Here is a 19,992-nt window from a genome sequence, read left to right on the forward strand (position 1 = left end):
CGACCACTACCACATGGAGATGTTGGGCTCTGCGACCACTACCACATGGAGACGTTGGGCTCTGCGACCACTACCACGTGGTGACGTTGGGCTCTGCGACCACTACCACATGGAGACGTTGGGCTCTGCGACCACTACCACATGGAGACGTTGGGCTCTGCAACCACTACCACATGGAGACGTTGGGCTCTGCGACCACTACCACATGGAGACGTTGGGCTCTGCGACCACTACCACATGGAGACGTTGGGCTCTGCGACCACTACCACATGGAGACGTCGGGCTCTGCGACCACTACCACAGCGACCACTATCATATGGTGACGTTGGGCTCTGCGACCACTACCACATGGAGACGTTGGGCTCTGCGACCACTACCACATGGAGACGTCGGGCTCTGTGACCACTACCACAGTGACCACTACCACATGGAGACGTCGGGCTCTGCGACCACTACCACAGTGACCACTACCACATGGTGACGTTGGGCTCTGCGATCAACAAAAAGTCCCTGGGCTCTACTACCAGTTATAGGGAATTCTGCCGACTCAGACACCAGAGACACTTGCTCTGTATGGAGTGTGACACAGTAGGCGTTAGAAATGCTGAGGTGGTGTGACACAGGAAACTCCCAAGAGAGGTCCAGTTTTGCAGCTGTGAGACTGGGGAGAGCGTGTCCAGTCTCACTCAGCCAGTGTGATGAAAAGGACCCCATACAGGCTGCACTGGATTCACAAGATCTGTACAGAGCTACAGTTGAAAGACCCCAGAGCCTTCCGTCCTGCTCTCTTCCTGCCATTGGATGATCTCTAGATCCTGTTTAATTACCAGCACCCCTAGAATCATTTCCTGCGCTTTGATTGGTTGATTGGCTGACAGCTCTTTGCTGGGTCACTACACTGCGGAGTGATCCTGCTTTACTGCCTCCATGCATGTGATTGGTGTTGTGTGTTCAGCACAGGGGTTGGCCCCCTGGTTTGTGAATAGCGACCTCCCACATTCTCCAGGCTCACGTCTGCCCCGTCTCTCCCTGCAGAGACATCCGCCTGATTGAGGTGACCGAGAGTATCTGCAAACGCCTGCTGGAGTACAACCTGCACAAGGAGCGGACCGGCAGCAACAGATTTGCAAAGGTAGGAAGCAGCGACCTTTGTGTCACCAGTCTCTATCCCTCGGACGCACACTCTGTGCACCCCTGTGTCCCCCTGTGTCCCCTGTCTCGCACACTTAAGTGCACCCCTGTATTATCTGTCTGTTAAGGAAATCAAAAGGGGGGAGTGAAGAGGTGATGCCGGTGGGCACCGAGGTGGGCACGTCCTCCTCTTATCAGGGTTAAAGGTTAATCAAAAAGGGCCACCTCACATTGGGTGGGTGTATATCCGGATGTCATTGGAATACACCTTCTTTGTTTAAAATACCCCTCACACACCAAAAGGGCCCTTGGTGTCATGCTTCATCATCGGGGTCTTCCCGTCCCGCTGCGGGGCGGGGCAGTGCTGCGACAAGCGGATACGCTGTAGCACCTTTAGGTGGAGGTGCTATGTGTTGGGAGTGAGTGTCAGTGGGGTCAGGAGTGATATAAGAGTGAACGTTAAAAAATACCTGGCCTAGTGGAAAAAAGAAATTTTATTAAACACTGGCTGGTATTATTAAAAGAAAAGTGAAGCGGAGAGATGGAGCTATTTAATGGGCTCTCTCTCCTATGTGGGTCAACATGTTTCGAGGCGCGAGGCCTCTTCGTCAGGACCTAGGGGAAGATCCCCCTGTCACTCACTAGTGTTTCTCCACAAAGGTAGAAAAGGTGTGTATACAGGAAAAGTGAAAAAAGGTAAACTATGTGTGTAACTACAATTAATAATTACGACACAAATAAGCTTCCACACTAATAATGTAGTATGCCTGCAAGATAAGAAAAGCTAATTATAATTGCGCCGATCCCAATGTGCGCTTAACTCTAAGTCACCTGTAAGGGAGAAAGAGAAACACATATACCAGTTTGTAATGCTGGGATCATGCGTAAGCAGTGAAGGATAACCAAGCACATCCTGAGAAAACACACAGTCACACATAGACAGGTTACACATAGGGGATGTTAATAGCCAGGGGTTGAGGTATTCAAATTCATACTTATCAATGGAGGAGTCAATGCCCCATGAGCCAGCTTGAGACAGAAGGGTAAGGTGGGGTCACAACTGCAGAGGGGAAGAAGAAGTGGGACTGCATTGTAATTCTATCCCATCAGGTGTTCTCCAAATATCACCAGTCAGTGCTCGCTGGGATACAGGGTTCATCCTAATGAGGCGGCTATGCCGTACTTACTGCTCCCCTCGCACGCTCGTGCTTCCTCCTTCGTCTGCGGCTTCCGTGGATATGTCGGAGGCTGCGGGCGGCGAGTATTTATGGAGTGTGTTAATTGTTTAATTGATCAATTAGGGAAGGAAAAGCCCGCCGAGATTACAGAGGCCCAAAAAGTAAGTGATGCGGGCGGCCATCTTAGAGTTGTAGGTAGACCACCGTCCCGTAGCTATAAATGCATTATCGGTTTTGAGCCATTAGCCCCGGTGCTCGGAAATATCAGGTTAGGACTTATTTTTTGCGGATGTTCGAGCTCTTTGTCCGCTGTAGGTTCGGATTGCCTCAGACTGCAACCGCGCTGAGAGGCAGTGTGTACTGCTCATGCACCGCGCATGCGCCGTCTCACTTGGTCACCGCGCATGCGCGCAGACGTGACGCTGTAAACGTGGCGCATGCGCACATCTTCCCTGATAGTCACATTTCCAGGAAAAACAGCGTTTGTATGGCTAGAGGCCAGTGTTACTAGATATGAGAGCATATTATGGCTATTAAAGTATTGGGAGTAAAGATGCAGGATGTTGTGCCGCATCTATCCTCTGGTTTGTATTCAGACATACATTTTTAGTTTACTAAAGGTCTGGGAGAGGTGGAACCTTGAAAGAATTGCTACTAGAAACCTGGAGCCAGTTGCCTGCTGTTGATTAAACACAAATGTACAATCCAATACACGGGGTGCTGGTAGAGGTACATGTTAGCAAGAATTGCCCTGAAATTTTTTTTTTAAATTAATTATACTGCAAAACCGGGTCAGTTGCTTAGAATAAGAGTCACCCAGCAGGCCCTAGGTGTTGAGTTGGGCCCATGGAATATCATCATTCAGGCCTGTGCGGTGTGTTCCAAGACGGTACACCCACCGTTGTTCTTTCGATAGGAGATCTCTATCGTTTGCAAAAGCCTCGATGACAGTCCATTTCAGGTCATGGACACTGTGTCCTACAGTGGCAAAATGTGCTGACATTTTTGTTGCTGTCCTGCTGCAGCGTACATTGCTGCGGTGTTCACCCATTCGAATCTTCACGGGTCTGCTGGTCATGCCCACATACTCCTTGTTGCAGGGACACGTGATTAGGTAAACCACATTGCGGCTATTGCAATTAGTGAAGGCTCGCTGTTCCCATGTAGACTGGTTAGAGAATGTGATACTTCTGCTCTTCTGCGTGTATTGACAGGACACACATGCACCACATGGGTGTCCGACGAAACACGTGTCGGCTGTTATTTAGATGAAACTTGTTGAACACTGGAAATCTACGGGCTGTTGCTTCTATATGCTTCTATATACTTACTGAATCAGAAAATGCTTTATTCGATTTTAAATACTAAAAAAATCATAAAAGCAGCAAATACCAAAAACAATTCATATGTACATTTTATCATTTTTTTAAAATAAGTTACAAAAACAGCAGCCCCCATAAATCACAGATTATTAAAATTATAAAAACATTTTAAAAATGTATACTTTTCCTTTTTCTTAATATACATTTTAAAAAACCGGTCATGATTCCAATAACATACACATTTTCCAATATTTGTAAGAATAAGGCGGCCGGACGACATTGCCTCCATGCTCCTTGCTTTCAAAAAGGGATAATCCATCTTGCACGTTCTTTCGCATAAAATTTACAAAAAAGAATCCCAAGCATTGTAGTTTGAGAAGATAGATTATCACACGGACATGGGCAGAGCTGCCTAGACCAGTGGTTTGTGGCTGGGAAAGATACTAGACGATGAAAACTGTCGAACCTGGTCAGGACATATCTACCGTATCCACCTAGGCACAATACGAAGTATGGTTGTATAGAGTTTTTGAATATATAACTCTGGTTGCTATGCAACCCTTCATGCACATTGTGCACTCCCCGCTCTTGGGCCAGGACTATCCCGGGCTTGGATGCACCCTTGCATATGACTGCTACGCTGGCTGCTAGTGAGCGGCTTATGTGCAGCTGGAGTCGTCACCGACCACACAGCTTCCTGCAGCATCTGAGAACATGTCCTCCTTCAACTCCGAAAGGTGCTAAAGGATAAACGTAGCAAGGAAAACCTATTTACTTAACACCGTAGAACCCCAGAACCTCTATGATGAGGACTGTGGGTCACTCCGGCGTCCTCTGTTCATGCTGTACCCAAGCTCTTTAGCAGAAGCAATGTTCCCAAGACTGCAGGCAGGGAATGTTGTGTCTGAACAAGAGCGGCCATAGTGATCTATAAGCAGACTATCTGCACCTTCTGCGCGTCACGTCTGAACAAGAGCAGCCGTCGCGATCTGTGAGGAAAGCGGTTCATTATATGCTGCATTTGGGAGACCTCGTTATCTAATATACTCACTAACTGTACTGGGTCCAGTCAGATCCGCTTGAAAAACCTTAACTCAAACCTGGGGAGCCGCGGCTCTGAGCAGTCGGGCGTTCTCAAAGGAACCAGTGTAAAGCATTCAGAAGTGCCAAAACAGTGGACTATGAAATAAACAAGATTCCAATAAACTCCAACACCAATTTATTAAAAAAATAGGTTGCATTTTTATCTTTAAATCGACACCTCCATGACCAATATCCACCTGGGGGTTCCGGACTCGTGACTTTTCAAAGGAACTATAAAACGTAATGTTTTCACTCCGCGCTATATATCACTGTAATGGACCACGCTTGTGGCCAACTATACATACTTTGGAAAACATCTATAAAGCTGTAGACTACTACTACGGCGCAGTTTGGGCAACCAGCTCCGGCAGCAAGTGAGTCACACGGGCCAGAGAGACTTTATTCCACCGTTACCTCGCAGTCGAAGCAGGCTCTAGCCCACTTCTAAGGGTGATCCGCGGTAGATTTCAAGGGAGTGGTCTTGATGCAGGGGATGTAGGATTCTGATCATGTGATGGACATCTCCCTGGGGCTACTCCTCGATCCAGAAGCACGGTGGGGCAACTTTTGCTACAGGGGTCGATGTCCCTCGAAGTCTGGTAGAAGTCAATCTAAAAATTACTTGCCACTGGTCTGCACCAGCAGTTGCCTTTTTTGTCTGAGTCAACCAAACTGCACTAGAACAAGACTCCCGGGCCTGGCATACTCTGGTGCGTTTTTGGAGGGTCGAGACTCTGTCTCCCAGGCGGCACGTGGGCGGTCAGTGGTAGTTGGGCATTCTTGGCTTCCAACTCATTAAGGTGGGCTTCTGTAACTTTTGTGGCCCTGTAGCTGTACCCGGAAGTCCGCCAACTGAATCTGAGTCACTTCTGTCTGAGCTTCAGGGTGACTTTTCCTTGAGCCGGGCACTGCAAGCATAGTAGTCACTGTGCTAGCCCCAGGCGCAGCAGGTGCAGTCCAGTCTTCGTGCAGCATCACTTTGCTGGGTCCAGGGACCAGCAAGGCCGTCCTCTGTCGCTTCGCTCTCCAGTACAGATGTGATCTGAGCACTGAGTGCCAGGGGTGCCCATTTTATGCTCAGTTTGAACCCTCGTGTGATGCGACAGCTGCTAGCCAATGGCTACCAGGTCCCCTCCCACCTAGTGATGACTTTCTGTGCAGTGTGATATCTAGCTATCCCAGAATGCACCATTCTACCCACTCCCAAACATGGCAGAACCCTTCTCCAACCAACTTTCTAAAGTTAGCATTTGAAAAAGTTGCATTAACTTGGACTTGACCATGTAGCGATTCTTTAACCCCTTTGCAGCGGGAGTAATTCCCCCACTGTGCTGGGGGGCCGGGGGCGTGCACAGTGCCCCGGTGCTCGTGACGAGGTCAGCTCGTCATGAGCTACGGTGCTCGTGTGCTCATGCCACACCCGTTTGTGTGGAACGCTCAGCACAGCGGCGGAATTAGCCCCACGTGTGAGCGTTCCAACGGTCATGACGAGCTCAGCTCGTCATGAGCACTCATGGTGTTACGGTTTAATGCAACGTTTCTTTAATGATACCTTGAAGTATCATGTTTAGTAGTCCTAGTCCTAGCACGGCCAAGTTGGTCAGTGTGTAACCCTGTACTCGTCAGTGGGGCTATGAGCCTTTCTACAGTAAAAACAACAATGTGGGGATTTTATTGTCAGGACTTATAGAAACACATGTCCCACTTCTTAATATCCAGTGCCATGTCTTTGGGCTTGTTAGGCCTGCCTTAATGGTGACTCATATATATTAGAAAGAAATGTTTGGGCTTTGCTGTTACTTTCAATGGGAAAGTCAAGTTAACAGTTTAGAGCTGCTCTCCCAGTCTGCAGTGTCTGTCTGAGAGACTTACTGTAGTTGTGGTGCACGGGTTGTGTCGTGGTGACACAACCAGTGCACTTTAGTTACAGTCCATGCTCCCCCTGTTAAAATATTACAGGGCCATGTCATTTAGCTTGGGTACAAGCCAATTAAACATACTCTTTTAAGGGTCCGATGCCATCCACTGAGGTCTGGTCTGCAGCGCCTAATGCACCACGGTCATTACGCCAATAACTAGTGGTCAAAAAGTGGGACCTGCAATAAGCCATTTAGACACGTGAGCTATAAGCAAACTATGTGCCGACTGATAAGCATCGTCCGGACAGAAATGGTCATCGTGATTTAAGCAGACCATCTGCACCCGAGCGTTGTCCAGCCAAGAGATCTCCGCACTCTTCTTCCCGTGCATTGTCATAGGCTCTGGTGAGGCCTCTGAGGCACAAAGTGGCGCACACATTCTGCTGTCCGTCCTAAAGTGCCGCACACATTCTGCTGTCCGTCCTAAAGTGCCGCACACATTCTGCTGTCCGTCCTAAAGCGACGCACACATTCTGCTGTCCGTCCTAAAGTGCCGCACACATTCTGCTGTCCGTCCTAAAGCGACGCACACATTCTGCTGTCCGTCCTAAAGTGCCGCACACATTCTGCTGTCCGTCCTAAAGTGCCGCACACATTCTGCTGTCCGTCCTAAAGTGCCGCACACATTCTGCTGTCCGTCCTAAAGCGACGCACACATTCTGCTGTCCGTCCTAAAGCGACGCACACATTCTGCTGTCCGCCCTAAAGTGCCGCACACATTCCGCTGTCCGTCCTAAAGTGCCGCACACATTCTGCTGTCCGTCCTAAAGCGACGCACACATTCCGCTGTACCTCCTAAAGCGACGCACACATTCTGCTGTACCTCCTAAAGCAACGCACACATTCCGCTGTACCTCCTAAAGCAACGCACACATTCCGCTGTCCATCCTAAAGTGCCGCACACATTCCGCTGTCCGTCCTAAAGTGCCGCACACATTCCGCTGTCCGTCCTAAAGTGCCGCACACATTCTGCTGTCCGTCCTAAAGTGCCGCACACATTCTGCTGTCCGTCCTAAAGTGCCGCACACATTCTGCTGTCCGTCCTAAAGTGCCGCACACATTCTGCTGTCCATCCTAAAGCGACGCACACATTCTGCTGTCCCCACTAAAGCGACTCACACATTCCGCTGCACCTCCTAAAGCGACGCACACATTCCGCTGTACCTCCTAAAGCGACGCACACATTCTGCTGTACCTCCTAAAGCGACGCACACATTCCGCTGTACCTCCTAAAGCAACGCACACATTCCGCTGTCCCTCCTAAAGCGACGCACACATTCCGCTGTACCTCCTAAAGCGACGCACACATTCTGCTGTACCTCCTAAAGCGACGCACACATTCTGCTGTACCTCCTAAAGCGACGCACACATTCTGCTGTACCTCCTAAAGCGACGCACACATTCTGCTGTACCTCCTAAAGCGACGCACACATTCCGCTGTACCTCCTAAAGCGACGCACACATTCTGCTGTACCTCCTAAAGCAACGCACACATTCTGCTGTCCGTCCTAAAGTGCCGCACACATTCTGCTGTCCGTCCTAAAGCGACGCACACATTCTGCTGTACCACCTAAAGCACCGCACACATTCTGCTGTCCCTCCTAAAGCAACGCACACATTCTGCTGTACCTCCTAAAGCGCCGCACACATTCCGCTGTCCGTCCTAAAGTGCCGCACACATTCTGCTGTACCTCCTAAAGCGACGCACACATTCCGCTGTCCCTCCTAAAGCGCCGCACACATTCTGCTGTACCTCCTAAAGCAACGCACACATTCTGCTGTACCTCCTAAAGCGACGCACACATTCCGCTGTACCTCCTAAAGCGACGCACACATTCCGCTGTCCCTCCTAAAGCGACGCACACATTCTGCTGTCCCTCCTAAAGCGACGCACACATTCTGCTGTCCCTCCTAAAGCGACGCACACATTCTGCTGTCCCTCCTAAAGCGACGCACACATTCCGCTGTACCTCCTAAAGCGACGCACACATTCTACTGTACCTCCTAAAGCGACGCACACATTCCGCTGTACCTCCTAAAGCGACGCACACATTCCGCTGTCCCTCCTAAAGCAACGCACACATTCCGCTGTACCTCCTAAAGCAACGCACACATTCCGCTGTACCTCCTAAAGCGACGCACACATTCCGCTGTCCCTCCTAAAGCGACGCACACATTCCGCTGTACCTCCTAAAGCGACGCACACATTCTGCTGTCCCTCCTAAAGCGACTCACACATTCTACTGTACCTCCTAAAGCAACGCACACATTCCGCTGTCCCTCCTAAAGCGACGCACACATTCCGCTGTACCTCCTAAAGCGACGCACACATTCCGCTGTACCTCCTAAAGCGACGCACACATTCCGCTGTACCTCCTAAAGCGACGCACACATTCTGCTGTCCGTCCTAAAGCAACGCACACATTCCGCTGTACCTCCTAAAGCAACGCACACATTCCGCTGTACCTCCTAAAGCGACGCACACATTCCGCTGTACCTCCTAAAGCGACGCACACATTCCGCTGTACCTCCTAAAGAGACGCACACATTCTGCTGTACCTCCTAAAGCGACGCACACATTCCACTGTCCCTCCTAAAGCGACGCACACATTCCACTGTCCCTCCTAAAGCAACGCACACATTCCGCTGTACCTCCTAAAGCGACGCACACATTCCGCTGTACCTCCTAAAGCGACGCACACATTCCGCTGTACCTCCTAAAGCGACGCACACATTCCGCTGTACCTCCTAAAGAGACGCACACATTCTGCTGTACCTCCTAAAGCGACGCACACATTCTGCTGTACCACCTAAAGCGACGCAAACATTCTGCTGTACCTCCTAAAGCGACGCACACATTCTGCTGTACCACCTAAAGCACCACACACATTCTGCTGTCTCTCCTAAAGCAACGCACACATTCTGCTGTACCTCCTAAAGTGCCGCACACATTCCGCTGTCCGTCCTAAAGTGCCACACACATTCCGCTGTCCGTCCTAAAGTGCCGCACACATTCTGCTGTCCGTCCTAAAGCGACGCGGACATTCTGCTGTACCTCCTAAAGCAACGCACACATTCTGCTGTACCTCCTAAAGCGACGCACACATTCTGCTGTCCGTCCTAAAGCGACGCACACATTCTGCTGTACCACCTAAAGCACCACACACATTCTGCTGTCCCTCCTAAAGCAACGCACACATTCTGCTGTACCTCCTAAAGCGCCGCACACATTCCGCTGTCCGTCCTAAAGTGCCGCACACATTCTGCTGTCCGTCCTAAAGCGACGCACACATTCTGCTGTACCTCCTAAAGCAACGCACACATTCTGCTGTACCTCCTAAAGCGACGCACACATTCCGCTGTACCTCCTAAAGCGACGCACACATTCCGCTGTACCTCCTAAAGCGACGCACACATTCCGCTGTCCCTCCTAAAGCGCCGCACACATTCTGCTGTACCTCCTAAAGCAACGCACACATTCTGCTGTACCTCCTAAAGCGACGCACACATTCCGCTGTACCTCCTAAAGCGACGCACACATTCCGCTGTCCCTCCTAAAGCGACGCACACATTCTGCTGTCCCTCCTAAAGCGACGCACACATTCTGCTGTCCCTCCTAAAGTGACGCACACATTCTGCTGTCCCTCCTAAAGCGACGCACACATTCCGCTGTACCTCCTGAAGCGACGCACACATTCCGCTGTACCTCCTAAAGCGACGCACACATTCCGCTGTCCCTCCTAAAGCAACGCACACATTCCGCTGTACCTCCTAAAGCGACGCACACATTCTGTTGTCCCTCCTAAAGCGACGCACACATTCCGCTGTACCTCCTAAAGCGACGCACACATTCCGCTGTACCTCCTAAAGCGACGCACACATTCCGCTGTCCCTCCTAAAGCAACGCACACATTCCGCCGTACCACCTAAAGCGACGCAAACATTCTGCTGTACCTCCTAAAGCGACGCACACATTCTGCTGTACCACCTAAAGCACCACACACATTCTGCTGTCCCTCCTAAAGCAACGCACACATTCTGCTGTACCTCCTAAAGTGCCGCACACATTCCGCTGTCCGTCCTAAAGTGCCACACACATTCTGCTGTCCGTCCTAAAGTGCCGCACACATTCTGCTGTCCGTCCTAAAGCGACGCGCACATTCTGCTGTACCTCCTAAAGCAACGCACACATTCTGCTGTACCTCCTAAAGCGACGCACACATTCCGCTGTACCTCCTAAAGCGACGCACACATTCCGCTGTACCTCCTAAAGCGACGCACACATTCCGCTGTCCCTCCTAAAGCGACGCACACATTCCGCTGTCCCTCCTAAAGCGACGCACACATTCCGCTGTCCCTCCTAAAGCGCCACACACATTCCGCTGTCCCTCCTAAAGCGACGCACACATTCCGCTGTACCTCCTAAAGCGACGCACACATTCCGCTGTACCTCCTAAAGCGACGCACACATTCCGCTGTACCTCCTAAAGCGACGCACACATTCCGCTGTCCCTCCTAAAGCGACGCACACATTCCGCTGTCCCTCCTAAAGCGACGCACACATTCTGCTGTCCCTCCTAAAGCGACGCACACATTCTGCTGTCCCTCCTAAAGCGACTCACACATTCCGCTGCACCTCCTAAAGCGACGCACACATTCTGCTGTCCCTCCTAAAGCGACTCACACATTCCGCTGCACCTCCTAAAGCGACGCACACATTCTGCTGTCCCTCCTAAAGCGACTCACACATTCTACTGTACCTCCTAAAGCGACGCACACATTCTAGACGTGCATCATTTCGCGACACTGTAAAGCAGTGTAGCGAGTGTAGCGAGCGAGCTCGATGCACCTAAGGAGGTTCCGGGGGGTGGGGGGTTCTCAAGTACAGATGTTACAGGTGAGGTACAGTCTAGTAAGGACTACATCAGGTTACCCTTTTGCAAATGCTTGTTTTTAAAGCTAAAATTTCAGGTAATAAGCACCAGCCTGCAAGATCAGCACTGACTTCTAGCTGCGCCTCTTACTTATTTTTGTTTCCAAATATTTTATCTGCATTTTATAATCGAGAACCAAAAGTCTAGTACAGAACAGTTTAACAGGTACTGCAGAGGTGAATGGCAGGCAAAAATAGCTGAGGCTGCTGAAATGAGACCAACCAGCATACCGACTGGTAAGGCAGACAAGCACGTGTGACGCCACAGCCAGACCGAGACGGAAAAACAAAAGGTGGAGGAGCCAGAGGTCTGTGGACTCGGCAACCGGGACTCGGGCTGCAGAGAAAGCTCTGGGAATTGTCTCCTGCTCTTTAATGACAGCGCTGTAGGTATTTAAACATCCCCCATTAGCATTTCTAAAGACAAAAAGCACGCAGCAGCATCACCATCAGCAGTACTTCAGAGGCTCCCGTAAAGTATTTACTGAATGCTGTGGAATCCTTAATAGTGTGGTGATTGTAGAGGGACCCATGATGGCAATCTGAAACCTTGGTAGCTATGCATCATCCAGTGACACACCCACACAGTGCAGGCGACACACTACTGTGCCCCGACAGAGTTTGGAAAGCTCTGTCCTAAAGCGACACACACATTCTGCTGTACCTCCTAACGCGACTCACACATTCTAGACGTGCATCATTTCGCGACACTGTAAAGCAGTGTAGCGAGCGAGCTCAATGCACCTAAGGAGGTTCCGGGGGATGGGGGGTTCTCAAGTACAGGTGAGGTACAGTCTAGTAAGGACTAAATCAGGTTACCCTTTTGCAAATGCTTGTTTCTAAAGCTAAAATTTCAGGTAATAAGCACCAGCGACGCACACATTCTGCTGTACCACCTAAAGCGACGCACACATTCTGCTGTACCACCTAAAGCGACGCACACATTCGGCTGTCCCTCCTAAAGCAGTCACACAGCTGCCATACATACTGCAGCGTCTTTCTCTAATCCCCTGCCTTGCTCTTGTCCTCTCCATCACTCGCGCACACACATGCTCCTGTCTCAACTGACGTTCACAATATCACAAGCTTTTTCCCTCTAGCGCACATGCAGTATTGCACACAGATGCTCATAAAGACACAAATATTCTGCATACCCTAGAACAAGAAGCAGTGCCTGTCCCTCCTCTCTGTATCCCTTTCCCCCACTGTCTCCTTCAGTCTGTCTCCTTCCACCCCCTGCTTAGGACTGCTCTTTGTCTTACACATTACCACCGTGTTCGTCCTAGTGTATAGTCTCGACAATGCCTCGTACTTCGCTATAGCACAAACGTATTGTAGTACACCATCCCATACATCCTGGGTACACACAGCGTCCACCTCTTTGCTTTGAATTTGAGGCTGCACAGGCTCACACGTGTATTGTTCCGCTAATAGAGCCCGCCCTACTCGATCCTGTACATCTAGAATACTCCACAGCACACTTCCTTCCTCCTATAGAGCCCACTGGACTCAAACCCATACTTAGAGGAGACTCCATAGACACTTCCTTCCTGCTATAGAGCCCAATGCACTCGATCCTATACCTTCACGAGTACTCCACAGCACACTTCCTTCTATGTGTGCTCATCTTTGACAAAGTTACTTTTCTCCCCACAGGGAATGTCGGAAACCTTTGAAACCCTCCATCACCTGGTGCACAAAGGGGTGAAGGTGGTGATGGACATCCCGTACGAGCTGTGGAACGAGACGTCTGCCGAGGTTGCTGATCTCAAGAAGCAGGTACAGACCCCTCTTTACTTGTGAGACTCTGCCTGCTCTGAGTAACCCTGCACTGCATTGGGCCTACTGTGGAAGGACATGGGAGGTGGTGATAGCCGAGTAACAGTGTTTACTGTGTATGTGGTATTTATAAAGCGCGGGCGCTGCCGAAAGCTTGTAACACCTAGGAGTCGTCTTCCCCGATGAGGGCTGGTCAGTCAGCAGACATGGAGCCTCCACCCTTCTGGCTTAGGGTTCATTAATCTGCCAGCTTGTGTTCTCTGGATATATTTTGGTTTCTTAGAGGGAAGCCCTCCATGTAGAGATTCATTGTACAAACAGCTCGAATAGAAGCCAGGAGAGCCTCGGCAAAGTGCATCTGGTCAAAGTCTCTCGGTGTACAAAGTTTTGGCCACTGTTGTATACTGTTCATGAGGTATGTTAGACCTGGCACCTTGGCGTGAGTTTCCCTTCCACTTTTTGCTGTTGTGCCTCAAATGTTTTGCTGGTGTCTGCTACTCAGGGCACTGCGCCACGGCCAACCCGTGCCGCAGTGCAAGTGCTCCCTACTGTAAAGTGTACATGTGATTGATGTCCATGATTGGTTCATTGGATTTACTGTTAGTCCCTAGTAAAGTGCACTAGGAGTGCCAGGGCTTGTGAATGCCAATACTGCTAGTGGGCCTGCAGCGCTGGTTGCGCCACCCACAGAAGCAGCCTTAAAATGTGTCTAGGGTCTGCCATTGCAGAACCTGCGTGCAGTCTGGTACTGTCACCCTGGCTGGGCAAGTGCACACACTTGCCAGCCCCTAAACCTTCCCTTAAACTTCATATTAGTCACCCCTATGGTAGGCCTGAGGGCAGGGTGCATTGTAAGTGTAAGGTAGAACATGCCCTGATGTGTGTGGCATGTTCTAATAGTGAATTACTACCAAATTCGTTTTTCACTATTGTAAGGCTACCTGTTCCCTTCTAGGCCAGATGGGCTGCTGGAATTATTACACTCTATAATCCCAGCAGGCTCAGGGAGCATGGTAGAAATTAATGTTTAGTATGCCTGAACTCAGAATAATAAAATACTTCTTTTAGTAAAGTTTATTTTAATATCCTGTGTTTGCAAATGCTACTTTTAGAAAGTTAGCATTTGCTGGCCTAACCATTTCAGCCCGCCTCTGCTTGGATGTGGACCTGACTGTCTGGTGTGTGTGAGTGACAGGGCTGGGAGTTGACAGGTAGTGATTAGCAGGATGACCCCTTAGTGGGTGGTGGGAGTTTCCCCTGAATGATGCATCAGGCTGTGCCCCTGCCTCCACAATGCTGGCTCCGCCCTCCTGGGGAGCGACTGATGACTCAGCCTGCACCTGGCCCAGGAAGGACCGAAGCTTGTCAACAAAGTGCTCAGGCTACTCCTGTCCTCACAATGCCGGCTCCGCCCCCCTGGGGAGCGGCTGATGTGCCTGCCCTCACACTGAATACAGAAGCCAGAAGTACCCACAACAAGTACTCCGAGACTGGAGCAGTTATGCAGAGGCCCCCCTGGCTTGCTAGAACAAAAGAAACTGGGTATAAAAGTAGGAGCCCTGCTCCTTGTAAATTAGATCCTGTTTGTGCTACAGAAGAAACTCTGCCCGAAGAGAAGGACCTGGAAGGACAAGGAGGAGTGCTGTCTCTGGCCTGTGTCTGGTGCCTTGCTGCCAAAGGAGAGGAAAGAAAAGACTACCAAAGACTTTTGCTTATTTGAACTTTGTGCCAAACTCTGCTGAAAGATCTCCAAGGGCTTGCCTGTGAACTTGCCCCCTGACCAGCGCCCCAGGAACAGTGGGCGCTACCCTTCTGAAGAAAAGCTGCTGCTGGCGTGTGCTGTGTGTCTCTACCGCGCCAAGGAAAGGAGAATTGAGAGCGCTGTGCCTGCCGCCACGCTCTCTGACAATTTGTGCAGCTGTGCCCCTTCCCCGACCACCGTGACTGTGGCCTGTTCGTGTGCCAGCCGCAAAGTAAGGATCAGCCCCGCGCTGGTTCGAGCGCCGTGACTGTCCGCGCTGAGCCGCCCTTGCAACGGAAAGGGAGGACCTGCCCGGTCCAAGCATCGCCGCCTGTGTGACCCCCGAGGTACAGGCTGCTCCGCAAAGACCGGCACTGCCAAGATTGTGCCCCTCGTGACTTGGGCGCTGAGACCCCCTGGCCCCCGCAGCTGGAAGTGACTCGCTGCTGAGCCGTGCCTGAATTGTGCCCCGCGCTCCGTGGAGTGCACCCCCCTCAGCCCCGCCTGCCTGCAGCTTCCCCCTTCAGTGCGAGTGAACCGGACTCCGGAGAATCCTGCCCCGCATCTGCACCGTCAGCCCGGGTGCCCTGTGACCTGCGCTGAGACTCGCAGGCCGCCGCACCCTCCAGGAAGACAACGCGACGTGGGACAGATCCACGGACAGCCGTCCGCTCCAAGACCTACAACAAAACCAAGGTACTGTGTTCTTGTCCTTGCGGTGCGAGCGTCTTACGTCCTGAGCTCGCACCGCGCTACCTGCTTCCCAGCGTGAACCGCCCCTGAAACCGAGGCTCGCACTGTGCCGGGTCCGCGAGGCCCACGCGGGAAGCGTGAGCTTTAGCCGGCCGGGCCCGTTCTCCTCTCTGAAGCGAGCGGAGACAGCGGAACGCGCATTGAGGCGCTACAAGACACTGAACCTTGCTGGAACCTGGGCAGAAGGCCCAAAAGATTGCTTATTGCTAAGAAAGAACTGTGGCAACTTGAAACTAAGTAAACTGGAACCGCTATTGAAAGTTTGACAACTGTATTTACAAGCCTGCTTGAGATTTATATAAAGAACATATATTTTTACAAATACAGTTTGGTGTCATTGTGTGGTGGGTTGGTGGTGATGGTGTAATGTTGCAAATGTTTAACCCTATATGCCCCAGAGATTAGCCTAAGACTGCTTAAGCCACACTACCTAGAGGGTAAGCAGAGGTTGTCTTGAAGGTAACCCTCAGCCCTGACGGGGAAGAGAGAGGCCCTGATTGTCGCCAGTGTTGCACTGCGCCAACCAGAGACTCCCCCTTCCTACAAGGTACGATCAAGCAATTTCTACATTCCAAAAAAGCATATCAGTTGTAAATCAACAAGTGCGGGCATCTGATAAGGACACAGATGGCTCTCGACCTCGGGTAGAGCTAGTGTGGGCAGGTGTTGTGTCCAGATGTCCAGCATGAGGAGCGTATGATCACTACGTGTGGTGTGTATGTCGTGTCCTAATTGGTTGAGTGTTTCTATCTACATGTAGTAAGTAGCTTTGCGGTATTTTTGGGGAATGCAATCGTAGAACTTCTCTAACCACATATCTCTGACTCGGGGTTGATGGGGAAGTCACCTTGGGTGAATCCGACACCAATGACGCAAGTTCATTAGAACTCCTGAAAATATTGACAGTCACTTATAGCTCGATGCTTCTGTAGACCGGACGGCAGCGACGTGTATGGGCCTGCTCCGTGCCCTGCGTAAAATCCTGCCATTTCTTCCTCGGGGATCCAGAGCAGAGGTAGTGCGTAGTTCCATCCTCAGTAGAATAGACTACTGCAACGCACTACTTCTGGGAGCCCCTAAGATCTTGGTCCTAAAGTTGCAAAGGATTCAGAACATGGCTGCTAAACTGGCCTTGTCTCGACCACGGTCTGCCTCTTCATCGGCAGCTTTAGCCGACCTCCATTGGCTACCGGTCCAGCAGAGAATTACTTTCAAAGCTCTGTGTCTTGTATTCAGGGCTCTGCATGGACTAGGACCAATACCACTCCAAAATCTTTTTTCCTGGTATCAGGCTGCCAGACTTTTGAGATCCTCCTCTGCGTTCCTGGTGAGGATTCCCAGGATAAACAGAGTGAGGATGGGCGGCCGCGCTTTCAGTTTACGGCCGCCACGCTATGGAATACTCTACCTTTGGCACTGAGGAGTAGCCACGATCTGTCCGCGTTTAAAAGGGATCTTAAGACCTACCTGTTCCGAAGAGTAATGTAGCTTACCTATTGGATGGTTAGATATGGTCTCAGCGCCAGGATACCCTTTGGGTGACAGCCGCGCTTAACAAGCATTAAATACATACTGGTATCATTCTTATCAACATCCTTAACATTGTGCATAGAGTTGTCGTAGCGTACATTGACATTGCCCTTACGGTATCGACACAGTTATGTTTGCTTGGATCTTAAAGTACATCTACATTGTTGTTACTAGTAACTGTATCGTCACTTGAGCATGGACTATGACATACATCGATATCATCATTGCCGGTGTCTGCACTACTCTGCGGGTACAGGTTATGACATATATTGGCATTAAACTATCGCAAGTGGATGTCATCGAACTGTTTGAAACTAAATTCAGGAAAGGCAGAGGTCCTTATATTGGGAACAACTTGCACCTCTGGACACCTGATGGCTACTCTCCCAGGTCCTGTCAAGAAAGAACTTGGGGGTCATTTGGAGACCAGGTAAGTGGGGTTGTCTCTGCAAGCTTTCATCTCCTCAGAATTCTGAGAAAAAAATGAAAGTTTCTTCTTCCGAAAGACAGCCTCAGGACAGCAGTCATTGGGCTGATTTTGTCCCGATTGGATTACTGCAAGGTCTCTACTTGGACATCCAAAAGTGACCCATGAACAAGCCCCAAATTGGGCAAAATGCGGCCGCTAGGCTGCTGACTGGGACTTGTAGGTTTGTTTTGGTAAAAAGGGGTCTCGGACATCTCCACTGGCTCCCAGTAAAGCAACGGGCGCAGTTTAAATCCCTTTGCACTGTTTTTAAGGCCCTAAATGGTGCAGCCCCTGAATGTTTGAACCAAAGTTTCAATTGGTACGTTCCTGGAAGAACTCTGCCTTCTATGGAAGCTAGACAAGTGATTGTTCCCCCAGTCAAAAGAGCTAGCTGGGGTGGCAGGAGCTTCATTACAAGCGCCGCAAAAGATTGGAACAATTTACCATTTTACTTGAGGAATGCAACCGAACTCCTTACCTTTAGGAAAGGGCTGAAAACCTGCCTTTTTTTGGAACAGTCTTCTATCACAAGCAACCAATTAGTCAGTGCTCCGGGCCAGGGCACCTTAGGGTAACAGTTGCGCTCTAAACATTTTCATAACATAACTTGCTAACATGGCATGACATTTAAACAGGCAGCATGATTTGCAAAATTTCAACAGCACCACAACATCAATAAATGCATAAAATGGAAAAAATCTAAGAGAGACTAAAAAGGTTGACAGAAATAAGTTATTTTGTCCAAAACCCTGGGCCCTCTCCTCGTGCCTCAGTCTGTGGAGAGGGGATTCTTCATGGTACATGGAATTACCAGAGTACGTAGTCTGTCACTTTCGGCGGACTAAACTTGATAGCTATCCCCCCCCGTTGAGTGAGAGAAGCTACACCTGATTTACCAAGGTCCAAATGTTCCCTTATTTTCAAATTACACCCTATGTGACATCCAGGGGTTGTGCGTATCGCTGCCTAACGCCCAGCAATCAAAGCGGAGAGAAGAGGGGAACACCTCTCACTTCTTTTAGATGCTACCAGTGTGGAATCGACAGCACTATGAAAACTTTTGTCACTAAAAAAAATAAGTTTGAGATGTTAGCTCTATATCACAGCCAGAGTCTATGCGTACTGACTTGCCTCCACGCCCAGCTGTACAAGCTATCTCTTACAGTCACCCAGGGAGGAGGCACGTTGTCTGTTCCAGGTCTAGTGGTACAAGCGATCCGTTTCTAACACCAATGGACGAGGCTTACTCTATTCCATGCCCAGTGGTACAAGCGATCCCTTACTAACACCTAGGGATGAGGTGTACCCTGTGCTCCACGCCCAGGGTCCGGTACAAAAACCGTAGCTACCTACGCCTTCTAGCATGCCGACTAGGGGAAAACCAAAAGTGATCTACTCGCTTGTCCTAGTTTGCCATACGCCGAATGCTGGGACTAAAGATCAGATGTAGTCTCCTAACCTAGGACGGCTGTCTCCGGACGAACCTCCGCCCCGTGGAGTCTGCAGAACTTCTCATCAATTATGGCGTCTGCTCACCAATCTTTTTGTGCAGATGTGAATCCGTTCACGCTGGGGCCTTTCCTTTGACAGCAGTCAGGCTAGATGAACCCATCTCTCCTATCTGGCTCGCCAAAATGTTGCTCGGATATGAATTTGCCTTAACCCACCCTGATGAAAGCCCAGGACCTTTTTAGGACATGACTATAGGGCTGAAATATGTTTGTGATCCAGGGTCATAGGACCATTACATCCTAACACCCCTACATAATGTTTATTTTTAACCTTTCAATCAACACCACTTATAAAGGGAAACCTTGTGAGTGGATAAGGAATTTTATCTTTAAAGTCAATCAATCAATCTATCAGAGTACTTGTAAAGTGCGCTACTTACCCGTGAGGGTCTCAAGGTGCTGAGGGGAGGGGGGGTGCCGCTACTGCTCGACGAGCCAGGTCTTGAGGAGTCTTCTGAAGGCGAGTAGGTCTTGGGTCTGCCGCAGGTGGGTAGGGAGGGTGTTCCAAGTCTTGGCGGCGAGGTATGAGAAGGATCTGCCGCCGGAGGTTGTTCGTTGGATGCGGGGGACAGCGGCGAGGGCGAGGCTGGCGGAGCGGAGCTGACGGGTGGGCGTGTGGAAGCGGAGTCTGCTGTTCAGGGAG

The 19,992-nt window shown here is 50.4% G+C and overlaps 1 protein-coding gene across 1 annotated transcript in view; it reads left to right on the top strand.

Annotated features, from left to right (window-relative positions):
• CNPY3 (canopy FGF signaling regulator 3) overlaps nucleotides 1–19,992 on the top strand; it is a 75,596-nt gene that overhangs the window by 44,295 nt on the left and 11,309 nt on the right. Inside the window, exons 3-4 of the mRNA XM_078647233.1 lie at nucleotides 1,036–1,132; nucleotides 13,223–13,345. Coding sequence (XP_078503359.1) covers nucleotides 1,036–1,132; nucleotides 13,223–13,345 — 220 coding nt within the window. The remainder of the gene's footprint in view (nucleotides 1–1,035; nucleotides 1,133–13,222; nucleotides 13,346–19,992) is intronic.

The sequence above is a fragment of the Lissotriton helveticus genome, chromosome 6 (genome assembly GCF_964261635.1).
Source record: "Lissotriton helveticus chromosome 6, aLisHel1.1, whole genome shotgun sequence".
NCBI classification, from domain to species: domain Eukaryota; kingdom Metazoa; phylum Chordata; class Amphibia; order Caudata; family Salamandridae; genus Lissotriton; species Lissotriton helveticus.